Below are 23,631 nucleotides of genomic sequence, written 5' to 3' on the forward strand. Positions count from 1 at the left end.
TTCATTCTAGTAAAAATTTACCCTATGCTGGCCTCCCCATGATAGTCATTCCCCTAAAAAGGGTTCATATTCTTAGACTGCTTTTATCCTTACCTTAGTCTTCTTTCCTTTGTGTCTCATAGACATTAGGTGAAAGGTGAGGTCTGTTGAGACTTAGGTGCTCTAGTTATTCCCACTGTAATAACAAAATCAGGAATCATCATGGACAAGGTATGGGACAGACAGCCCTGAGCCTGCCCCTGGGAACGTGCCCTGGTGCCCCCTAATGTTCCCTCACTGGGTTTCGACAGCATCTCTGTTCTTAATAGCACAATCTGATCCTTAGAAGGGAGAAATGGAGCAAGGATATGTTGCAGTAATTTCATGTATGGATATTATGTGCTAAGAAATTCATAAATGGTATTAACATGAGAAGAGTTTCTGATGTAAGAACTTTTCACATTAATTTCTGTCTTGTTTGAAAGTAGATTATAAGAGAGGTACGAGTGGAATTTTCATATTTTGGGTCTAATATTTTGTCCCACTATTCTGTGAAAGTTCTCAAACATCCAGCTGGTATTCACAGGCTAAATATAAAATAATCATCAATAAATATGTTTTATTTTGTTGGTTTGTGGAATTACTAGCTTTGCATTCTCTGTAGATGCAAGAAGCAGGTATTATCTTTTTTTTAACTATCTGTTCCTCTTATTCACGATTTTGTTTGTTTGTTTGTTTTATTTGCAGAGCTCTGATATACAAGATCTTCAGGCTTTGTTTTGTTCCAGCCCTCAGCCCTGAATGTGGACAGAGATGCCACCTCTTCCCCCAGATATAAGATTTGTACAATGATCTCTCATGGACCCCTAATAGCTGATTGTTTCCTTATAAATTTAAATATCACTAGATTTCTTCAGATCGTCTCAGGATACCAAAAGAGGGCATATGATTATTATGTCTGACAGATCATTCTGTCCCTCTGAAAACTTCCAGTGCTCAGGTATAAAATGGAAAAAAATGACAGTCACAAGAAATATCTATATAATAGATGCACATCTGTTCAGCATTCATTTTGAGCCTCTTCTGCATTCATTTTGAAACATTCAATTTCTGGAAATCTGTACAGTCAAGTAAACAACAACTGTACTATGTTCAGCCATCTACCCTGCATTTTCAGAGTATAATTGCTGTTACCATGCAGGGTTCACTGAGAGCTGAATCCAGGAGTTTCCCTGGAAAGCTCTGGAAGTGCTGTAAAGAAGGGAGTCTCAGGGTGGATACCCTGCTCAGCAGCCGCTGTGGCTGCACATATGAGAAGAAGGTGAATGGGCACAGACCTGGAAGTAGTTCTTGTCTAAGTTATCCTGGGAACTCTGATTTTGTCCTTATCCAGCAAGTACAGTAGTACATGGCCTCATCTTCTTTCTCTAAGAAATTGCCAAGGTTGCAGTATTAGTGCATGTATTTTTGCTGGCTCTGAATTTGTTCTTCCCATCTAAATCCTTTTGAGTAGTTGTCCAGACATATAATACATGCTACAGACCTTGATTTGGTTTCTGTGGGTAGCAGTATAAGGTTGGTCTGAGACTATTTGGGAACAACACCTGAATATCTGTTGCTATGGAAATTAATATTTTAGGTTGCTCCAGTTGCCCTAGTCCAAGTGCAAGCAAAATGAGAGTCTCCATGAACAAATAATACATGAAGAAGCTACAAAAAAAGAATGACTTCATTCTCTTCTGCAGACTGTCGTGATGGCGGGGGAAACTCAGAAGCCCTGATGGAAAACAGGATGACTGCTTTCAGGAGTGGCATCCCTCCCCTCTTCTAGGTTGCTGCCCAGGGAGAAAGTGAGAAAGTGAAGGTCCTGAGAGCTAAGGTCTCAGGTCAGTGGAGGAGGGTGTGGCTGTTCTGGTGTCTCAGAGAAGTGGAGGGTCAGGTGATTTCCTGGGTTCTTTGTGATCTGCCGCAGTTATGAGCAATTCTAGGGTATCCTGCACCACATAAGCTGAGCAGATTGAGTATGTGGAAAGAATCACTGGTATGCAAGAGTTCATCTGGGTTTGGGGGAGGGCTGGTACACCCCTTCCCTCTGCAATTTCGCACTTTGAAATATTGCTTTGGAGCTATGAAGACATGGCTGGTGTGTTCTGTCATCATATCTGTCTCTGTGATTTCCTCTTGAGTCAGAACTCAGGTAAGAATCCTGACCTTAATTTTTAAATATCATAACCAAAAAATCAAACACTTTGATGTTAATTATTCAATATTCCATGTATATAAGCACTAGAGTGTATATATATATATATATATATATATATATATATATATATACACACACACACACACACACACACACACACACATACACACACATACATACATACACTTAGCAATTGGGCTGTCCCTAATCAATCATGACTCAGAGAAATCATGATCTGGTAACTCTAGGAAGGAACTCGACTGCAATTGCTGGCAGGTTTGAAAAATAGAAATCTATAAAACCATATAGAAAAGGTGCTACTTTCCCTCCTCTTCATCAATTCATTATTTATTCAAGTTTCCACCCCACAAACATCTGTTGTAAAGTCAAGATAGTTTTATTTCCCAGCATGTGATCTGATGGGACCCTGCAGTGGGACTCTACACTGCTCTTTTGAGGATTTAAGGAAATGATCTGTATTAAATATTTAGCACAAATATTGTAAGAAGCTTAATTCCATCTTTTCTATCATTTCTTCTTAAAAAAAATGTTTCTATTCTCATACTGTTTTTACTCTCCCTTAGTCTTCCTTCCATTGTGTCTCTGTGCACATTAGGTAAGAGATGAGATCTATTGAGATTTAGGTGTTCTGGTAATTCTCACTGTAACCCCAGGGTCAGGAATCACCAAGGACAGGGTGTGGGACAGGAAGCTCTGAGTCTGCCTCTCAGAATGTGCCATGCACCCCCTAGTGTTCCCTCACTGGGCTTCAACAGCATGTCTGCTCATAGCACAATCTGATCCTTAGAAGGGAGAAATGGAGTAAGAATGTGTTGCAGTGATTTCAGATGTGTAGGTAAAATGTATGCATGGATATTATGTGATAAGAAATCCATATTAATAACATTATCAATACAAGAAAATTTTCTGATATAAAAATTTTGCCTCATTAATTTCAATGTTTTTTTGAAAATAGACTTTAAGAAAATAGAAGAATTTTTATAGCTTCACATTTAGTATTTTGTCCCATTATTCCTTGAAAGTTCACATCCAGCTGGTATTCACATAATAAATGTAAAATAACTGTCAATAATTACTTTTTACTTTGCTAATTTGTGGGAAATATTAGCTTTGCCTTCTGTGTAGATGTAGAAAGCAGGTATTATCTCCCCTTTTAAGTGCCTGTCCTTTTATTCAGGATTTTTTGTTTTCTTTGCATAATTCTCATATACAAAGTCTCCAGGGTATATTCTTGGAGAAGGACTTGTTTTCTTCCAGCTATGAATCCTGAGTATGGATAGAGCTGTGGCCTATTTCCCCAGAGGCAGTATTTGTACTTCGGTAACTCATGGACCCCTAATAGTGGATTATTTACTTATGGATATAAAGGTCACTAGATTTATTCAGATTGAGCACTGGATACTAATGAAATGGAATAAATTATTGTGCTTGACAGATCATTTTACTTCTGAAAACCTCTGATGCTCATGAAAGAAATGAGAAAATAACAATAACAGGAAATCTTTATAAAAGGTACATGTCTCCCAGGCATTTAACCCTCTCCTGCATTCATTCTGAACCATTCGGTTACTGGAAATCTATGTACAGTCAGATAATAAACAGATGGAGTGTGCTGTGAACCTTGTATTTTCAGAATTCTCTGATAACCTGACTTAATAGAAAATAGTTTCAAATTATTCTTAATTTGAATCATAATTGCTGACACCATGCAGGGCTCACTGGGAGAGCAGAATCGAGAAGGCCCTCTTGGGAAGCTCTGGAAATGCTGCTGGAGAGGTGGATCAGCCTGGGCACCCAGCTCAGCAGCCACTGTCGCTGCTCGTATGAGAAGAAAGTGAATGGGCACAGACCTGGAGGTAGATCTTGTGGAAGTTATTCTGGAAATTCTATTGTGTTCATCCAGCAGGCACAGTAGTTCATAGCTTCATCTTCTTTCTCTAAGAAATTCATTTTCAGGGTCCAAATGGAAGTTTGAGAACTTTTACTGCCTCAAATTTGTTCTTCTCACCTAATTCATTTTCCGTAGGTGATGTCCAGACATTTATTCGATGCTCTAGACCTTGATTGTCAGTACCAGTGTATGACTTCTCTGTCCAAGTCAAAGGAATAACTTACAAGTTAAGTGAGAACTCTTATCTGTTGCCTTGGAAATTGTTATTTTTAGGTTGCACCAGTTGCCCTAGTCCAACAGCAAGCAAAGAAGAGAGAGTCCTATGAACAAACAACACATGAAGAAACTACAAAAAAAGAAGAACTTCATTCTCTTCTGGAGACTGTAGTGACGGGGGGAAACTCACAAATCCAGAGGGAGGACAGGATGACTGCTTTCAGGAGTGGCATCCCACCTACCATGCTAGCTGCCCAGGAAGAAGATGAGAATGTGAGGGTCCTGAGACCTAAGGTCTCAGGTCAGTGCAGGAGGGTGTGGCTGTTCTGGTGTCTCAGAGAAGTGGAGGGTCAGGTGGTTTCCTGGGTTCTTCATGATCTGCTGCAGTTATGAGAGGTTCTTCATGAGCTGAGCAGATTGGATATGTGTGTTGACTATGTGGAAAGACTCCCTGACACACACTGTTCCTGTTTTCGGGGAGGGGTGGTTCTGTTACCTACTCACCCTTTTGCTCTGCAATTTCACACTGTGAAATGTTGCTTTCGAGCTATGAAGACACAACTACTGTGTTGTGTCCTCATGTTTGTCATTATATCATTTACAGCTGACTCAGGACTAAGATAAGAAATCTGACATTTATTTCTCAGCAACAAAGTAAAACAAAAATATCAACTGCTAAAATATTTCATTGGTATTATTTAGTATGCCATAGACACAAGCACTGATTTAGGTGGTGCTTTTTAAAAAATCAATTGGGATGTCCCTAAACAGATTATGACTCAGATGACTCAGTAAAATCACATTTCATTCATTACCTGTGTGCCTCTAACATGGCAGGTATCATCTCATGGCAGGTATGAGATAGGGCAATCTTGGGAAATCAGCTTTTACACTCCCTGGACCTGGGAATTGCTTCATGAACATATGTTATGTGGAGGACTGATCACAAATCAGTGTTATAATTTCTATGTTAAGATTGTTTTAAGATTTGAATAGCATCAAGTAGCTACTGAGGACTTGATACTTATCAGGCAATGTACTGAATATTTCCTTATATTAATTCATAGAAGCCTTTGAACAGTCCTATAAGGTGGCTGCTGTGATCATCTCTATTGAGTAAATAAAGACAGTAGCAAAAAGAAATTAAGGAACTCATTCAAAGACTTTGAATTTTTCTACTTATTTATGACTAGAAATAGCATTGCTTGTGCAAATGTATTTATACTTATATACATATATATTTAAGTGGGATTTTCATATTTTGCTTTATGTTCTACATATCTCATTGCATGCTATAGTGCAAGTCTTTAAATTATATGTGTAAAAATTATTTTTCAGGACCAAAGACCCCATTTAACACCTTCCTGCATACTTAGCCTTATAGAGTATTGGCTGAGGTATATAGGCTTTCGGGAGCTTGTTTTCTACATGTTTAACATGCCTATTCATGTATTTTTAAAAGTGTTAAGAATCTTATGTTATCATATTACACAAGGGTAATGCATAGATTGCTCTAATATAAGCACCTCACATGTCATGAATATTCAGTGGTAGTATCAAGTCTTAGCATTCCTGTCATTATCAAATAGGAAAAAATTGCTTTGTTAAATATGTTTTACAACAAAACCATAGTATGTCATTTAGGAAACATGTGAAATTAAGAAAAGTATGCAGAAGAAATTGAAATAACCTATTCCCTTGGGAATAATCGTTCTTAAAATTTTGGAAAATCCCATTATTTAAATTCATAAAATATTTTATCAAGAAATATTTCTATTTTTCAGAAGTTTCATTTTATGGACTTTTTTGTACTGTGAATATTTTATAATTGTAATGCTATATCTATAGTGCAGTGATTTCAGAAGCTACATGGTTTTTCACCCCTTGAACGCAGGGTGAATCAGGTGTCTTTCTCACTGTTATTCACCAATTAGTCGGACTCCAGCAAGGTTATGGGGAGTTCTCCCAGAATATGTAGCACAGGCATCTCATTGTGGAAAGCTCTTTACTCCTCTGTGAGACTCTTTTGAGCACTAGAGAAGGCAACTTTGGAGCTGTCTCACATACACTATCAAAGAGAGGGTTGTTGTTGTTGCTGTTGTTATTTTGGTACCAGGGATTGAAACCAGGGCGCTTAACCACTGAGCCATATTCCCAACCCTTTTTTATATTTTATTTAGAGACAGGGTCTCACTGAGTTGCTAAGTGCCTTGCTAATCTACTGAGACTGGCTTTATTTATTTATTTATTTTTATTGGTCGTTCATAACATTACATAGTTCTTAATACATCATATTACATGGTTTGATTCAAGTGGATTATGAACTCCCGCTTTTACCCCGTATACAAATTGCTGTATCACATCAGTTACCCTTCCATTGATTGACATATTGCCTTTCTAGTGTCTGATGTATTCTGCTGTCTGTCCTATTGTCTACTATCCCCCCTCCCCTCCCCTCCCCTCCCCTCCCCTTTTCTCTCTCTACCCCTTCTACTGTAAATCATGTCTTCCATTTGTATTCTCTTGACTTACCCCTCCTTACCTCTTATATGACATTTTGTATAACCCTGAGGATCGCCTTCCATTTCCATGCAATTTCCCTTCTCACTCCCTTTCCCTCCCACCTCTCATCCCTGTTTACTGTAAATATTCTTCTCAAGCTCTTCGTCCCTACCCTGTCCTTGTTTACACCCCTTATATCAAAGGAGTCATTTGGTATTTGTTTTTTAAAGATTGACTAGCTTCACTTAGCATAATCTGCTCTAATGCCATCCATTTCCCTCCAAATTCTATAATTTTGTCATTTTTTAATGCAGAGTAATACTCCATAGTGTATAAATGCCACATTTTTTTTATCTATTCATCTATTGAAGGGCATCTAGGCTGGTTCCACAGTCTTGCTATCGTGAATTGAGCTGCTATGAACATCGATGTAGCAGTGTCCCTGTAGCATGCTCTTGTTAGGGCTTTAGGGAATAGACCGAGAAGGGGAATAGCTGGGTCAAATGGTGGTTCCATTCCCAGCTTTCCGAGAAACTGAGACTGGCTTTAAACTCAGGATCTTCCTACCTCAGTCTCCTGAGTTGCTGGGATTTCAGGCAAGAAATCCAGCGCCTGGCAAGAAGGGTATTTAAAGTAATGTTCATTTTAATTTATGGTAATAAGGCTTTACAATTAATAATATACCTAAATATATACCAAGGACTTGCCAACAATGTTCAAAGTGCTTTCTTGTACTTTCATTTTCACTCTCACTAATCCCCAAAGGTGATAGTTTTGTGACCTCCCTGTGACAGACCAGACAGAGGGGCAAAGATAACTTATCCTCAGTCACTTTCCTGGTACTCAGGGAACATGGATGAGTATCAGATGCTCGCTGCAAATAATATGAGTAAATCTCCATAAAATGACAATAAAAGACATCAATTTTTTTACTTTTTCTGTGCATATTTATGAGGCAATGTGTTTATATCATTTTACTTTCTAAAATTTTAAATGGGCTTTGCATTTTTAGGCTCATATGCTCTTCTATTGGCTAACTTTATATTTGAAAATATATACTACTTCCTTAAAATGAGAATATCCTAATTAAAGTCCCGTGATAATAAGCACCCTTGCTAATTTATAATCCATCTGAGGTCACCTGAGTTACATAAAATCTTTGTGTCTGTTTCTACATCTATATTTTCATAAATATCTTTCAGAAACATTTTAAAATCATGTTCTGATATAAGAATTATAATGAACAGAAAGTATAGATAATAGTCCTTGACACATAATAATCATTTATGAGGTTTTCAAGTTGCATTTTCATTATTGCTTTAAAACTAGGAAAAAAACCTTACCTGGTTAAATAATATTTTAGTTGTAACAGTTGTTGTAGTCCATTTTGGAAAATGCATAAAATCAATAAAAGTATAAAGAATAAAATAACCCACCCACTTAATTGGAGAAATAAAGCCTGTCTTAAGAATTCTATGTTTCCTTTACTTCTGTTTCTTCCATTGACATAGACACTTACATATTTGAAAGGGAATTTATATATATATATATATATATATATATATATATATATATATATTCATATTTAATGTGTTCTTTGGGTTTGATGACGCATTTTCACATGTACTCATGAATCCTCAAAAATGTCATTTTTAAGACCTCATATATTCTATCTTTTAAAAGCAGCACAAGCAATCCCCACTTTTTCCATTTTTGTTCATTGTTACAATTTTCTCAAGAACATATTAAAAAGAGAATTGTAACTGTTTCTCCTTAAGTCTGGTGCTCTAGAATGTTACATTACCAGAAATTCATGCAAATAATTTAGCAAGGACAGTTTGAGAAAATTAATCCACAGTTTCCATGCATTTCCACTTGAAAAGGCTGATTTTGTCCCTTTCTTATTCTTTTTTAGTATTGAGTAATGTTCCATTGTGTATAAATGCCACATTTGTTTTTATCCATTCATCCACTGAAGGACATCTAGGTTGGCTCCACAGTTTAGCTATTTTGAATTGTGCTGCTATAAACATTGATGTGGCTGGGTCCCTGTAGTAATCTGTTTTTAGGTCCTTTGGGTATAGTCTGAGAAGAGGAATGGCTGGGTCAAATGGTGGTTCCATTCCCAGCTTTCCAAGGAATCTCCATACTGCTTTCCAAATTGGCTGCACCAATTTGCAGTCCCACCAGCAGATACATAGATTTTCATTTTTGTACTTGAATATTCTAAATAAGACTGATACTCTTGAAAAGAAAAGAAAAGAAAAGGCTGATTTTGCATTTGGTATGTTCATCTCAGGAGCAGTTTTCTTATTTGTTTGTTTGTTTGGTTATTTCCATAAAAATATGGAGAACTAGGAAAGTTATGTTTGGACTTAGCAGGACAATAGTTCTCTCTTAAAAAAATAGTCATGCTCAGAAACAGTGTAGACAAAGAATCAAAGAAGATGTAGAATCAAAGAATGATGAGCTCCCAGAGGTAGGAGAGGAAGGACTGAGGATTCACATGTCTAATGCCATCTCCTGTGTCTGCCTAACCTGAAAATCCCTTTTATCCTTCAAAGAGTTTCAAAATTAAACATTAGACCATGGATTCTTTTTTTTTTAATTTTTTATTAGTTGCTCAAAACATTACAATGATCTTGACATATCATACATTTGTTTCAAATGGGGTACGTAATCTTATTTTTCCATGTGTACAGATTGCAGGATCACATTGGTTATACAGCCATGTTTATACATACTGTCATACTAGTGTCTATTGTATTCTGCTACCTTTCCTTTCCCCCCCTTCCCTCCCTTTCCCTCCCATCACCTCTTTCTACCCAATCTACTGTGACGCATTTCTCTCTCTCTTTTTTTTCTTCCCCCCTCACAGCATCTTATATGTAATTTTGCATAACAATGAGGGTCTCCTACCATCTTCCTTGCAATTCCCCTTCTCTCTCCCATTCCCATGCACCTCTCTTCCATATTTAATGGTAATCTTCTTCTCATGCTCTTCCTCCCTGCTCTGTTTTGAGTCGCCCCCCCTCCCTTCTATCAAAGAAGACATTCTGCATTTGTTTTTTAGGGATCGGCTAGCTTCACTTAGCATAATCTCTTCTAATGCCATCCATTTCCCTGAAAATGCCATGATTTTGTTATTTTTTAGTGCTGAGTAATATTCCATTGTGTATAAATGCCACATTTTTTTATCCATTCATCTATTAAAGGGCATCTGGGTTGGTTCCACAGTCTAGCTATTGTGAATTGTACTCCTATGAACATTGATGTAGCTGTGTCCCTGTTGTATTCTCTTTTTAGATCTTTTGGGTATAGTCCGAGAAGGGGAATAGCTGGGTCAAATGTTGGTTCCATTCCCAGCTTTCCAAGGAATCTCCATACTGCTTTCCAAATTGTCTGCACCAATTTGCAGTCCCACCAGCAATGTACAAGTGTACCCTTTTCCCCACATCCTCGCCGGCACTTGTTATTGTTTGACTTCATAATGGCTGCCATTCTTACTGGAGTGAGATGGTATCTTAGAATGGTTTTAATTTGCATTAGACGATGGATTCTTAAAATAGAGGATAATGAATACGAATAGCTTGATTGCGTTTTGGGAATATCTAAACAAGTTCAATACTATGTACAGGAAACTTATCAGGAGATATGCATGTTCTTTCTGGAAACTTGCTGCAAACATTATTTATTAATAATAGAAAGCAAGGATTTTATGCCTATCCAAGAACAAGGGAGATCTTTCCATCTTCTAGGGTCTTCTTTAATTTCTTTCTTTATTGCTCTGTAGTTTTTTTTTTTTTCTTTTGAGGTCTTTCACCCCTTTTGTTAGGTTGATTCTCAAGACTCCTTCTATTTTTTTTTTTTGAATCTATTGTAAATGGAGTAGTTTTCCTTGTTTCCCTTTCAGAGGATTCGTCACTGATAAACAGAAATGCCTGATTTATGGGTGTTGATTTTGTATCCTGCTACATTGCTGAATTCATTTACTAATTCTAGAAGTCTTTTGGTGGAATTTTTTGGGTCTTCTAGATGTAAAATAACATGGTCAGCAAATACTGCTAATTTGAGTTATACCTTTCCTATCCATATACCTTTAATTTCTTTTGTCTATCTAATTGCTCTGGCAATTAGATAGTGTTTCAAGAACTAGGTTAAATAGAAGTGGTGAAAGAGGGCATCCCTGTCTTGTTCCAGGTTTTAGAGGGAATATATTAATTTTTTTTCCATTTAGAATGATGTTGGCCTGGGGCTTAGCATAGATAGCTTTTACAGTATTGAGATATGTTCCTGTTATCCCTAGTTTTTCTAGTGTTTTTAACATAAAGGAGTGCTGTATTTTGTCAAATGCTTTTTCTATTGAAATGATTAAATGGTTCTTATCTTTAAGTCTATTGATGTGATGAATTACATTTATTGATTTCCATATATTAAACCAACCTTGCATCCCTGAGATGAACCCCACTTGATCATGGTTAACTGTGTTTTTGATATGTTTTTGTATTTAATTTGCCAGAATTTTGTTAAGAATTTTTGCATCTATGTTCATTAGAGATATTGGTCTGAAGTTTTCTTTCTTTGATGTGTCTTTGCCGGGTTTTGAAATCAGAGTGAATGACCATACTTCCAAAATTCCTATACAGATTTTATGTAATTTCAATCAAAATTCCAATGACATTCCTCATAGAAATAGAAAAAGCAGTCATGAAATTAATCTGGAAAAATAAGAGACTCAGAATAGCCAAAGCAATCCTTAGCAAGAAGAGTGAAGCAGGTGGCATCACTATAACCAGAACTTAAACTATACTACAGAGCAATAGTAACAAAATAGCATAGTATTGGCACCAAAATAAACTGGCAGACCAGTACTACAAAATGAGGGCACAGAGACTAATCCACATAATTACAGTTATATTAGACAAAGGTACTAAAAACATACATTGGTGGAAAGATAGCCTCTTCAATGAATGGTGCTGGGAAAACTGGAAATTCATATGCAACAAATTGAGATTAGACATCTGTCTCTCACCAGGCACAAAACTCAACTCAAGGTGGATCAAGGACTTAGGAATTAAACCAGAGACCCTGAGTCTAATATAAGAAAAAGTAGGCCCCAATCTCCAGCATATCAGATTAGGGCCCTACTTCCTTAATAAGACTCCTGTGGCACAAGAAATAAAATTGAGAATCAATAAATGGAATGGATTCAAACTGAAAAGCTTCTTCTCAGCAAAAGAAACAATCAGTGAGGTGAATAGAGAGCCTAAGCTTGGGAGCAATTTTTTTCCTCTTGCACATCAGATAGAGCACTAATCTCTGGGTTTATACAGAACTCAAAAAGCTAAACACACACACACACACACAAATAAATAATTCAATCAATACATGGGCCAAGGAACTGAACAGATACTTCTCAGAAGGTGATATACAATCGATTAACAAATATATGAAAAAGTGTTCAACATCTCTAGCTATTAGAGAAATGCAAATCAAACTACTCCACTCAAAATGGCAGTTATTAAGAATACAAACAATAAGTGTTGGCGAGGGGGAAAAGGCACACTCATACATTGCTAGTGGGGCTGCAAATTGGTGCAGCCAGTGTGGAAAACAGTATGGATATTCCTTGGAAAACTTGGAATGGAACCACCATTTGACCCAGCTATCTCTCTCCTCAGTCTATACCCAAAGGGCTTAAAAACAGCATACTACAGGGACATAGCCACATCAATGTTTACTGCAGCACAAATCACAATAGCTAAACTGTGGAACCAACCTAGGTGGCCATCAGTAGAGGAATGGATATATAAAATGTGGTATACATATATACATAATGGAATAATACTCAGCAATGAAAGAGAATAAAATCATGACATTTGCAGGTAAATTGATGAAGTTGGAGAATATAATGCTAAGTGATGTTAGCCAATTCCAAAAAAAACAAATGCCAAATATTTTCTCTGATATATGGAGGCTCATTGATAGTGGGGTTGGGAAGGGAAGCATGTGAAAATTAGATGAACTCTAGATAGGGAAAAGGGGAGGGAGGGGAAGGGAGGAAGCAAGGGGTATAAAAAAAGTGGTAGAACGAGATAGACATCTTTTTCCAAAGTACATGTATGAAGACATGGTGTTAATACACTTTATATAGAACCAGAGATATGAAAAAATATGTGCTCTATATGTGTAATAGGAATTATAATGCATTCTGCTGTCAAATATAATAAATTAGAATTTAAAAAAACAAAAATTTTTGTATTGATTTATATTCATACATTTATTGGGAAATTATTGGTATTTCATGGAGTCCATAAAATCACATAATCATTCTAAATCCAGGGCAGAGTCTTCAGCACACAGTAATAATTTGTACCACTTAATGCTTCATGATGGGTCAATGTCTCCTCCATTGGATAGTAACTATTTCTTGTTTATTTGATCCCCCTGAGACAAGTAAACAGTTTAGCAGCATAATAGTTCAGTGCAGCCAGATTACCTGGGTTCCAACTCCCATCTACTCGGATCAGCTTTGTGATTTGGACCTGACCCACTCAATGCTTCACTTATCTCCTGAGTCAGGTATGCATAATGACAATAACAGAATTAACCTGAAAGCAGTGTAGATTAAAAGAGATGAAATATGTGAAGAATCATAATGGTCATCTTCTGGTCTTGGCAGCTTCTTTAACCAGGAGGACCAAGGATCACCAAAATTGTAGGCACAATTAATGGACTCAGCGGCTCGAGCTCTTTTCTGATGACAGGAGCTAAAAGAATCCTCCTCGCCACATCTCCCATATAAAGTACATCTGCTCCATACTAATGTGTCCCAGATATCCCAGCATTCACTTACACAATTCTTAAACTTCTCAGCCTGGTTCAAAAGGGCATGACTTCTTGTCTTTGGGTATCCACCATTAGGCTCCTTTCCTCTAAACTTTAGCTTATTCATGATGCAGTAGACCAGTGATGGGTACACTGAACAGGGGTTGTCTTGATTATGTGTGACAACAATGACACACTATGAATTCCCTTCTACCTGCACCTTGCACTTACCAAATGCCTCTGGTAGCTGTTATGATGAACATTGGCAAAGCCTGTGCCTCTCAGTCTACAGACAGGGCTAGAACCCCTTAGGAAATAGATTCAATTGGAGATTTGGAAGCACAATATCTGGGCCTAGCTGTGAACTCCTGTAACCAGGTCCAATGATGGTTTCCTGGAGAGCACAGGAGGGCTGCAGAGAAGGCAGCCTGTGGCTGGGAGCCCAGCTGTGGAGTTGGTTGTGGTAGGAAAGGATGTGGGAGGGCTCAGGCCCAAGGAGAGGATCTTGTGTGCGTTGTCTCAACAATTCTAATACTGTGGACCACCCGGCACAGTAGTACATGGCTGCGTCTTCTTTTTCTATGGAAAATATGGTAAGGACTGAAGACGAAGTTTGAGAATACTTTTTTGCCTCAATTTTGTTGTCCTTTCCATTCAAGGAACCTCGAGCTGGGGACTTTGTTGAAGAAACTTGAATCAGATGCTCCACAGTCTTATTTGGTTTCTTCCAGTACCAGTGAATGACTTCAGTATCAAAACTTGTGCTGGATATCTTGCAATTTATGCTAACACTTTTCTTTATTTCTTTAGAAACCGATATTTCAGACTGCTCCACCTTTGACAATCCAAGTCCAACTGTGAGTTGAAAAGGAGAATATGAGAATATGAGAAGAAAACATGAAAAAATTACTGTAGTCACTCATCAAGAAGGAATGAAATGGGCAGAGTGACTCACCAGCCCAGAAGGAGAGGAAGGTGACAGCTTGCAGCAGTGACATGTTGACTTCCAGGCTACGTCCTCAAGAAGTGGTGGGGACCTGGTGTCTGGATGTCTCAGGTCAGTGTCAGGAGGGCGTGACCTGAACTGGGAAGAGGGAAGGAAGGGGTGGGCCCTTCAGTGCTGACTGCAGACTCAGCATTGCTCTCTTCAGGCCTGCCTTGCGTATATTAAAATAGGGCTAGTGGTCACCATAGGGCTCTTTGCATGAATGTGGAACCAGGAAGGGCCTTAGTTTCTGTGGAAATGCCCAGGAGCTATTTTATGAACTATTTTTCTCAGCATCCTATTTTTGCATGTTGCATATTTAATAAATACTTTCATAATAGCAAATATTCAATGAGCATTTGGTACTTGCTATACTTTTTTTTTCAAAATGTTCTCCCCATTTTTAACCTTGGCTATAGTCACACAGTTTGAATACTTGTGGCTGCACTTTAGAATTGAGAATACTGAGGTACAGAGAAGAGAAGGGGCTCCACAAATTCACATGGTTGATAAGCAAAACATGCTGGTGAAGATGCTCATGAAGAAACTCATAGAAACAGGATAAAAATGGAAACAAAAACATCCATGATTATATATCCAAGACCAACAACTATTATCAGAATGGTGTATTAACTTTTAGATTTTCTTTGTAGGTATATGGATATGAAAATATTTCTGTGGATATAAACATTTATACTCAGGGTTTTGTATTCTTCTGTCGGTACAACAATAGCACCGGAGCATTTTTCAATGTCTACATCTATTAGCTTTCCATCTTTATCACTTAGGAACTGCCTGACGGTTGCAAATTTCTTCACTTCATTGTGTCTGAATTGTTTCCTCTGAAAAGAGATGCAATAATGATATTTGTCTCAAAATTTTATGCTTATTGAATAATATATCTAGTACAGTTCCCAACATATAGTCTATTTTCAGTTTTATTAATTATTATTACTACTATAACTAAAATTTAACATTTAGCATCCCCCTCCTGTCAACCACTTCATTTTCCCACCACTTTCCTCCTTAAAATGCTTTAGTGGTTATTTTGAAGCAATGACCTGCATAAGTCAAGGGAAATCATCAAATATTTTTAGTTATTTCTTATTTTTTTTTTTTTGCATGTCAGGGAGCTGCCCTTTGCTATGTTCTTTTCTTCAGCTAAGCTTCTTCACTTTCATTTTGTGACTTCCATGTGGTTTCCTCTGAAAATTGGGTGTATGAGAGCTCTTTTAGTTCTGGATGGTGGTTGTCCCTGACCTTGTCTGTAGCTTTGTCAATTCCCATATGTGGCAGGTGTGAACTCAGTCTCCACGGGGCCTCTGTTGGAAAAAGGAAAGGAACGGGTTGGCTCAGATGGCTACATTTTCCCTCTGAAGTAGCTGCCCCATATTCTCTGTTTCCCAATAAATATCATTTCTGAGGCGCTCAACACTGAAAGCTGAGTATGGAGGGAAGAAGTCACTAATCCAGAAGGTCCATGGGCTACCATTAAAAGAACTCATGCTACTCTCACACAAGTGTTTTTCCCGACTATAGAAAGATGATAGAGAGGGACACCAATGGAGTCTGCTTCCTGGGTCTGTCTGCAGGCATTGGTGTGGGGCTGTGGGTACTGATAGCACAGGGGTGTCCATAGCTACACTGGAACTCACTAGGTCCCCAGTATACTCATGGCTCACAGACAGGTCCTCCAGACCCTTCAGTCCAGTGGCCGTGTGCCTGTGCTCTGTGTGGCTGGATACTGTGAGCGTGCTGTGAGGAGTGTGTCTAACTGGTGGAGCCCACACAATCTCCCTATACCTAAATAATGATGGTGAGAACATATTTGGACATTTTTCTTTTCTATTATGTGGGATGAATTCATTCTTTCACCAAGAATCATAAGATGAGAAGCTCCATAAACATAAGAGTGCATTATTACTAAGAGGGGAAAATGACAGACAAATGCCTATTTCAGACACATATTTTGTTCTTTCTGAATTGTATGAAATAAAGATTTGAACAAACGCAGACTATTTTTTATTTATTATTGTAAACACTGTAAAAATAGGTATTTTGATTTTTATGTTGTGTAATTCTCTATACATGAATAGCTTGAATTCATTTTGAACATTCCTTGGTGCAGTAACTTGCTGGCACTTGAACACTTTTGTTAATTATATTTTGAATTGGCACTGTTTTTATTTTTCCCATTTTTCAAATGGGTAAATAGAGGCTTCGACAGAACAAGCATTTTGTTTCAGATCAAACAGGAATAAGTGGAAGAACAGTACTTTGTCCCAGAGCGTATAATTACAGAACCTGTGTTCTTTTTTTAAAAAAATATTTTAACAAGACACTTTAGTTCTTCCATATCTCCTTCCTATTGTATATTTCACTTCTTTCTTTTCAGGGCTCTAGATTGCACATTCTACTATTCGTTACAGGAAATAGTTCACTTGTGCCTCCTCCATGGCTTGCAAAGACTCATTTATTCCAGCAAATATGCATCAAGGATCTGCCAAAGTCCAAACTCCATGCAAGAACTGGGAATGTCACAGAGACTAGATAGACAGAGGTCCCTACTTTGTAATACTTGGATTCCAGCATCACATCCATTATTCTTAACTCATTTGCTGCAACACCTGGACATAAAAATCACATTCTGAATCATCAGGAGTTCCCTCTCTTTATTGCAATTCCCTTATGATTCAGTCAGTGTCATCCACACCCCCTGGAGGTCTTAGGATAAAGGAATGATAGTCTCTGATTCACTCAGACTGTTTACACAGTCTTGACAGAAGCCTTAATCAGGTTGAAATCAGCACAAATGGCATTTGGAACATCCCCCACAGGGGAAGAGGATGAGTCCTTGCTACCTGATGTGTGTCTTCAACAGCATCCAGCACTTTCCTCCATGGCATCTGGGATTTGGACTCCTCCTCTGAATCTGCTGGTGCACTAACAGACCTGAACTTACCACTGTTGAGTCTACACCAAGCCTTTGGGATGCAAAGCTTCCACTTACAGCTTGTCATCCAAATCCCATGCAATGTGTTTCCTGACACTTTCAGCACCCCTGTACCCTATTAGAGACCCCTGGAGGTTTTAGATCTCCTCTGCATACACCAGGGGGAAAAAAGTGCTTGGTTGGGCTGATATTTTTATATCTTCCACTGTTGGTGAACCCTGGCAGTACTGAAGAAGCTCAACATCAACTGAAGCTCTCAGATTCTCCCCAGGTCTATCTTGGGCTCTGTTGGAGTTTCTATCACTTCTGAGCTAGGGCACTCTGGGGATAGAGAAAAGGAATGGCCTTCATTCAATTCTTTGCCTTTCTAACTCTTCCCATCATCTCATAGCACTTCCCAGCTAGAAATGCCACCCTTCTCTCTAGGTAAATGCTGACTTCATACTCTGAGTTTATCCTACCTATTACTTGCAGTAAAATTTTGTATTCTTGGTTTTGTGGGATTGTCTTTTAACTTCTGAATGGAGATTCAGACTTTAGAAAATCATTGTTCTCTTTTAACTGCACCTGATTTTTAAACCCACTGTCATTCAACTAACTGATCAAAGGGGTTTGGTTTAGTCACATCTTCCAGGGTTCTTTTTGTAAAAAACAAACAAACAAACAAAAACACACAGTTACTTTATTGATTTCTTACTGCCAACTAGCATTACTTCCACTTATGCATCATTAAAAACAAAGGATCATTCCTTAGTATTTTTAAGTGATGCATTATATAACAAAGTTAGAACTTAAAATGCACCCTGATTAATTATGTAAACTGGTAATTTTTAAAAATAGAATAACTAATACTTTGGTTCCTTTCTTCATAAAATGGAAATTTAAATACTTCTCCTGATAGTCTTGAGGTTATCATTATATTATTAATGCAAAATGTGGCACATATAGTTTCATCTAGAAAGGTGTATATCCTACACACCTTACTTAAAGAAACAAAATGTGCATAACAAAATGCACACAGTCAATGCATGATAGAAAGCATGTTTCAAATACAAGGCAGCCCCTCAGGCTACCATATTATTTAGGTTTTACATTATTATTTATGGCATTATAGATTAATTATATATAACACACTTTTATACATTTTAACCCTGAAGAAAAATAATTGGTGCTTGAGAAAATTATTCCAGGTACCCATTTGGTTTGTATCAGGAGAAAATGAATCTCCAAGAGTTTACTGTCTACCAGGTGGGAACCCTTAGCTCCAGTGGGTAGATCAGATATGCAATATATTTCACAGTGACTGTTTTCCACATCCTGGCAATGCTGCTCCTGCCAGTCAGCCAGATGGTAAAGCGCATCTGGAATTACCCTTGTATGTGGTTTTCTCTTTTTAATTTTTTCTTCTTTTCAACTGTGTTGCTGAATTTCTTCTGATCTCTCCAAAAGCCTTCTATTTTAATTATTAATAAGTCCTTTCAGAAAATCCTCAGATAGCTCCATAAGTGGAAGTTCTGGAGATGGAAAATCCAAGGGAGGAAGATTGGGTATTGGAATATCCTTGGCTTTCCCAGTATTTGCTGCAAATTTCTGCCAGGTTGAAGAAGCTATAGCAGTGTCTGAATGTGGTGGCAAGCTCTATAACTCTGACTTTTCTACAAAATCAGCATCCACATCCAGCTCCTTATCTACTGGATCTTTTAGAAGTCTGGCTTTTTCAGCCTTTAGTTGTTTATTTTCTTTCCTTAATCTTTCATTCTCAGCCACAAGGAACTCCACATGCCTCTTCAAATCTGCAATTTTGGTTGCCTGCTCCTCGATAATTGTTTTATCATCCTTCAGGGATTTGCTTCCAATATATGGCTCTGTTGGCTCACTCTTTTGCTGAAATAAAAATAGTAGTGTGTCTGGATCCCTGTCAAAGACTCCCTGAATTTCAGGGAGGTGTTTCTCTGTAGAAGGGCTGTACTTCTGAGAAAGAAGGGGACTCTGGCCCTCTGCATCCTCAGCAGAGGGTTTATGAGATGACTGAAGATGGGTAGCTACATCCTTGTCTGTGTTCTGAGCTTTTGATCGTTCTTCACGCTTTGCCCTTTTCCACCTCTCCTGGATGAGGAGGAGCTGTTTCATGTGGCTATCCCTTTGTAATTCCAGTGATAAATAACTTGATCAGCTTCATAGCATCAGAAAGATATGTCGCAGCCTTCTTGTGACAAGAAAGAGCCTCTTCATATTTCCCTGCAGCTAATAAATGGTCTGCTCGTCTGCTCTGCTGATAATCCAGGTTGAGAGGTGCTTCCATTACTTCCATAGACTCTGCAGGAGCGGCAGCCTGAGGAAGGGGAGTGGCGGTGAGGGCACATGGAGGGGAGTAGAAGAAGAGCTCAAGGCAGCCTTGGAGACAGCCGCCTCTCAGCGCGCCCACAGACATTGTGGTCTCTTCCAGGGTTCTTAAATGTCATAGTTTAGCCTTAATAATGAAGGGGCTACATACAGGAAACATGACTTACAGAGGACAGTAAAATGAGGAAAACTCTGTATTTCCAAAACATGATCCTCATTTCACATCCAAAACACTAGTTAGTTCAGGCTGTTGGATTTTAATCCCTCTCCTTATATCCCATTCATGACTTCTGATAAAGGATGTTCATAAGAACCATTTTTTGTCCAGTAAGGAGAACGGCCCTGAGGCAGAATTTCCCAGAAAGGAAACTCTTCCAGTTGTGTACCCTACGTAACCTTTGGCCATGACTTCTCAAGCAACAGTTCATTCGATTTTGGCCAGACTCTGCTGGGCTTGAGCCAGCCCACATTTGCCTTCAAATGCCACAGTATATTCTTATAAATTTAATAAACTGAAAGATATTCAGTGTGGCTCAAGGGTTCTACTGAAATGTTATGACCTGTGTTTGAACAGGTCACTGACCCTCTGTATGCATCAGTTCTTTCTTCCATCCATAGGCTTATTTTAGAGTTTTTATGATGGTCCCCTGAGGTTCTGAACACATAGAACATCTAGTGCATCATGGGGATGAATGGATATGAGTTTTTCCTGTTGCTTCCCAGCACCTTTTCTTAAATATTTCATCATTACTGGAAATCTCAGGGAAATGGAATAGTGGAGTTTGCCTGCTCTCTGAGATGCTCAGGCAGTACCAGCATACTCAGTGTCTACATGTGAACCTGATTCAACAGGAAATGATGCCAAACCAAACATTGGGGGCACTGTTACTGGCATCTGGGGGTGCAGTTGATATCCATCAGACTCCCTTTCCTGTTTCCTCTGATAGGGAGGCTTCAATGTGTGGAAGACAGGAAGTGCTGCAAGCTGGGGCTGACGCCTAGCAGGGCTCAAGACTGGAGGAGGCAGTTCCATGTTGGGGAGGATGTGGTCACAGACATGTCCAGGGGCGGGGCATGTGTGCTCATTATTTTTTTCTTTAATGGCATAATAGGTTCTTAGGGACATTGTAGTAGATAATGATATTTTCTTTTTGTATGTATTTCATAATAAGTACCAGAGGGAAGTAGGCAGAATTATATACCTCATAGGTGGAATTCTTTGCCTGTAACTGATGCTGAATTCTGGTCGTTTTATTTTTTGTTACTCCCCAAATACATATAGATCCTCATGATCCTGGTTTGGTGTTTTTCAGTACCTGAGTATGTTTAAAAAGTTGTATCTGACTTTGGATTAGACATAAGGGAGTGAAGCAGGGGAAGAGGTATGGAGGTAGAAAATATAGTAGAATGAATCAGACATTATTACTGTATGTGTGTGCATCTGTGATTACACAACCAATGAAACTCTACATCATGTACAACCAGAAGAATGAGAAGTTATACTCCATTTATGTTTGATGCATCAAAATGCTTTCTACTGTCATGTATAACTAAGTAGAACAAATAAAAAGAAAAGTTGTACCTAAATATCCTGCAGTGAAGACATGTGTTTCATTTCTAATACAGAAATAAATGTTTCCACTTGCTCCCAGTATATTTATCCAATATTTACTAGAAACAAAAGAATACAACTTGTATTTTCAATAAAATTATAATATTCCAGAAATAAAATAGCATTTAAAAGAATATCCCTCAACCAATTTGAGAAATAGAGGAACAAATTCACTCTCCTTAAGTGAAGAGCAGATGAATATTTGCACCCATAATATCTTGTCTTTCATGATCTGTGGGGAAAAAGGTTATAGAGATAGGGAACTAGATCAGGAGATGCCAGGCCAGGATTGGGTGGTACAATTCCTACAATGTCAACAGAGAAAATTGGCATCTCAGGACTATATACCCACATCTCTCATTTCTGAGGTTGCTAATTGGTCAGCAACACATGGAGCATTATCCATATTATATGACAGCAAAATAATCAATTCATTTGCCAAAGTAAAAAGTTATATACTTAGTTATCTATTGGTTCTTAGAAACTTGAGATTCCTTTTTGTTGTTCTTGTTACTTTATCAGGATTATTTAGTTGATTTTATGGAGAATTTGGCCCAAGTTACCAAATCTCTTATGACTGCATGCCACCTGTGGACTTCTTCAGGCCAGGTCAACTCTGGTCTCTATGCCCACCAAACCCTCAAGATACAGGTTAAGCCCTTCCATCACCCCACAACAGAGCTCTGCTCTGGACCCATATTGGCACCAGGACGTGGAGAGACGCTGTGGTGTGGATGTGGGAGAGCTGACTCCCTGCCTCCTACCTGGGAGAAGGGCACATTGTCATGACACTCCCAACAGTGCTTTATAGAGAAAGTCTGCAAAACAATTGCTTCAGGGATTCTATGGGTTCCAATTATATGCAAGCTGGACATAGCTCATAACTGACCTGATTGGAGTTAACAATTTTGTTGACCTCTTGGAAAATCTGTGGATAGTATATCTAATCAGGGCTTCCTGAGCCTCTGCATTGTTGATATTTGGGGCTAGATAAAGCTTTGTTACAGTGGTAGAGGAGGGATGCTCTCCTATGGGATGTTTGGCAGCGTCTCTGGCCTCTATTCACTAGATGTCAGTGCTGCTCCCACCCCACTGTGGTTGTAAAAGTTGTCAGACCTTACAATGTCCCCTGGATCTAGGAATGCTTGGAGTTCAGACTACAAGTTTAGCGATCTTTTTAGGAAGCTAATAAGACTTAATACCTTGAGATTTTTGTATTAGTCAAGGCGGGAACAAAATGAAACAGCAGCTAAACATCATATAAATTTCACATTCACCCAAGAGCAATATCATTTAATTGGCATTCTACCACTGAGTTACATCCCCAGCCATCCCCAATTTTTTAATGTTTTAATTTGAGAGAGGGTCTCACTAAGTTACCCAGTCATCCTTGAACTTGAGATCTTCCTTTCACAGCTTCCCTGAATCTCTGAGACCACCGGCATTTGCCACTGCACCTAGCTACCACCTCTTTTCTTGAGAAATAGGAGTGGACACATAACAACAGTCCCTCAGTTGTACTGCCTTACTTCATCAGTTACCTATCGCTTTCATATACATGTTGCTAAATTCTTTTTGCTACATCAGGACTTGTTCTGACTGATCGTTATATCCTTTTAGTGAATCAATTAGAATTATTTCTCTCTAGGGAGAACTCTATAAATATTGGCTGTCATTAGGAGATAACTCTTATTAGAGATCTTAGTGGAATGAATGAAAAATAATAAAATGAAACTGTAATTCCTTACCTTGGTACATGTAAACATGCACCAATTTCCAAAACACTTTTATATATGTTGGCTTATTCTACCTAATCAATGATATTTTGAATCCAAAGGAAGTCCCAAAGGGAATGAACTGGAACTCTATTCCATTTCTTAACACCAAGTCTACTTGGTGTGCCTCAAAAGGGAGCAGGAAACCAGCCAGTCCTTTTCATTCCTCTTCTGCCTGCTATGAGTTTGACTTGGTGCTTTCTGACTGTTGATGCCCTCAGCTATGAAAACGAAATAAACACACCTACCTCCCAGCAATAATTTAAGGAGGGAGCTGGACACAGCTCATGGTATAACACTGGTGCTCAGTGGATTTTGCACAC

The 23,631-nt window shown here is 38.4% G+C and overlaps 1 pseudogene and 1 gene segment (V, D, J or C); both read right to left on the bottom strand.

The window, feature by feature from the left end:
- The window catches only part of LOC113181960 (T-cell receptor gamma chain C region DFL12-like), a 38,177-nt gene extending 23,539 nt beyond the window's left edge, over positions 1-14,638 (bottom strand). The window contains 2 exon segments of the C gene segment in view: positions 14,176-14,495; positions 14,596-14,638. Of these exon segments, the coding sequence occupies positions 14,176-14,495; positions 14,596-14,638 (363 nt within the window).
- A 4,398-nt stretch (positions 14,639-19,036) lies between these two features.
- On the bottom strand, positions 19,037-19,889 carry LOC113181942 (nuclear receptor-binding factor 2 pseudogene; annotated as a pseudogene).
- Positions 19,890-23,631: the final 3,742 nt, after the last annotated feature.

This window comes from Urocitellus parryii, chromosome 3 (assembly GCF_045843805.1).
Source record: "Urocitellus parryii isolate mUroPar1 chromosome 3, mUroPar1.hap1, whole genome shotgun sequence".
Taxonomy (NCBI): Eukaryota; Metazoa; Chordata; class Mammalia; order Rodentia; family Sciuridae; genus Urocitellus; species Urocitellus parryii.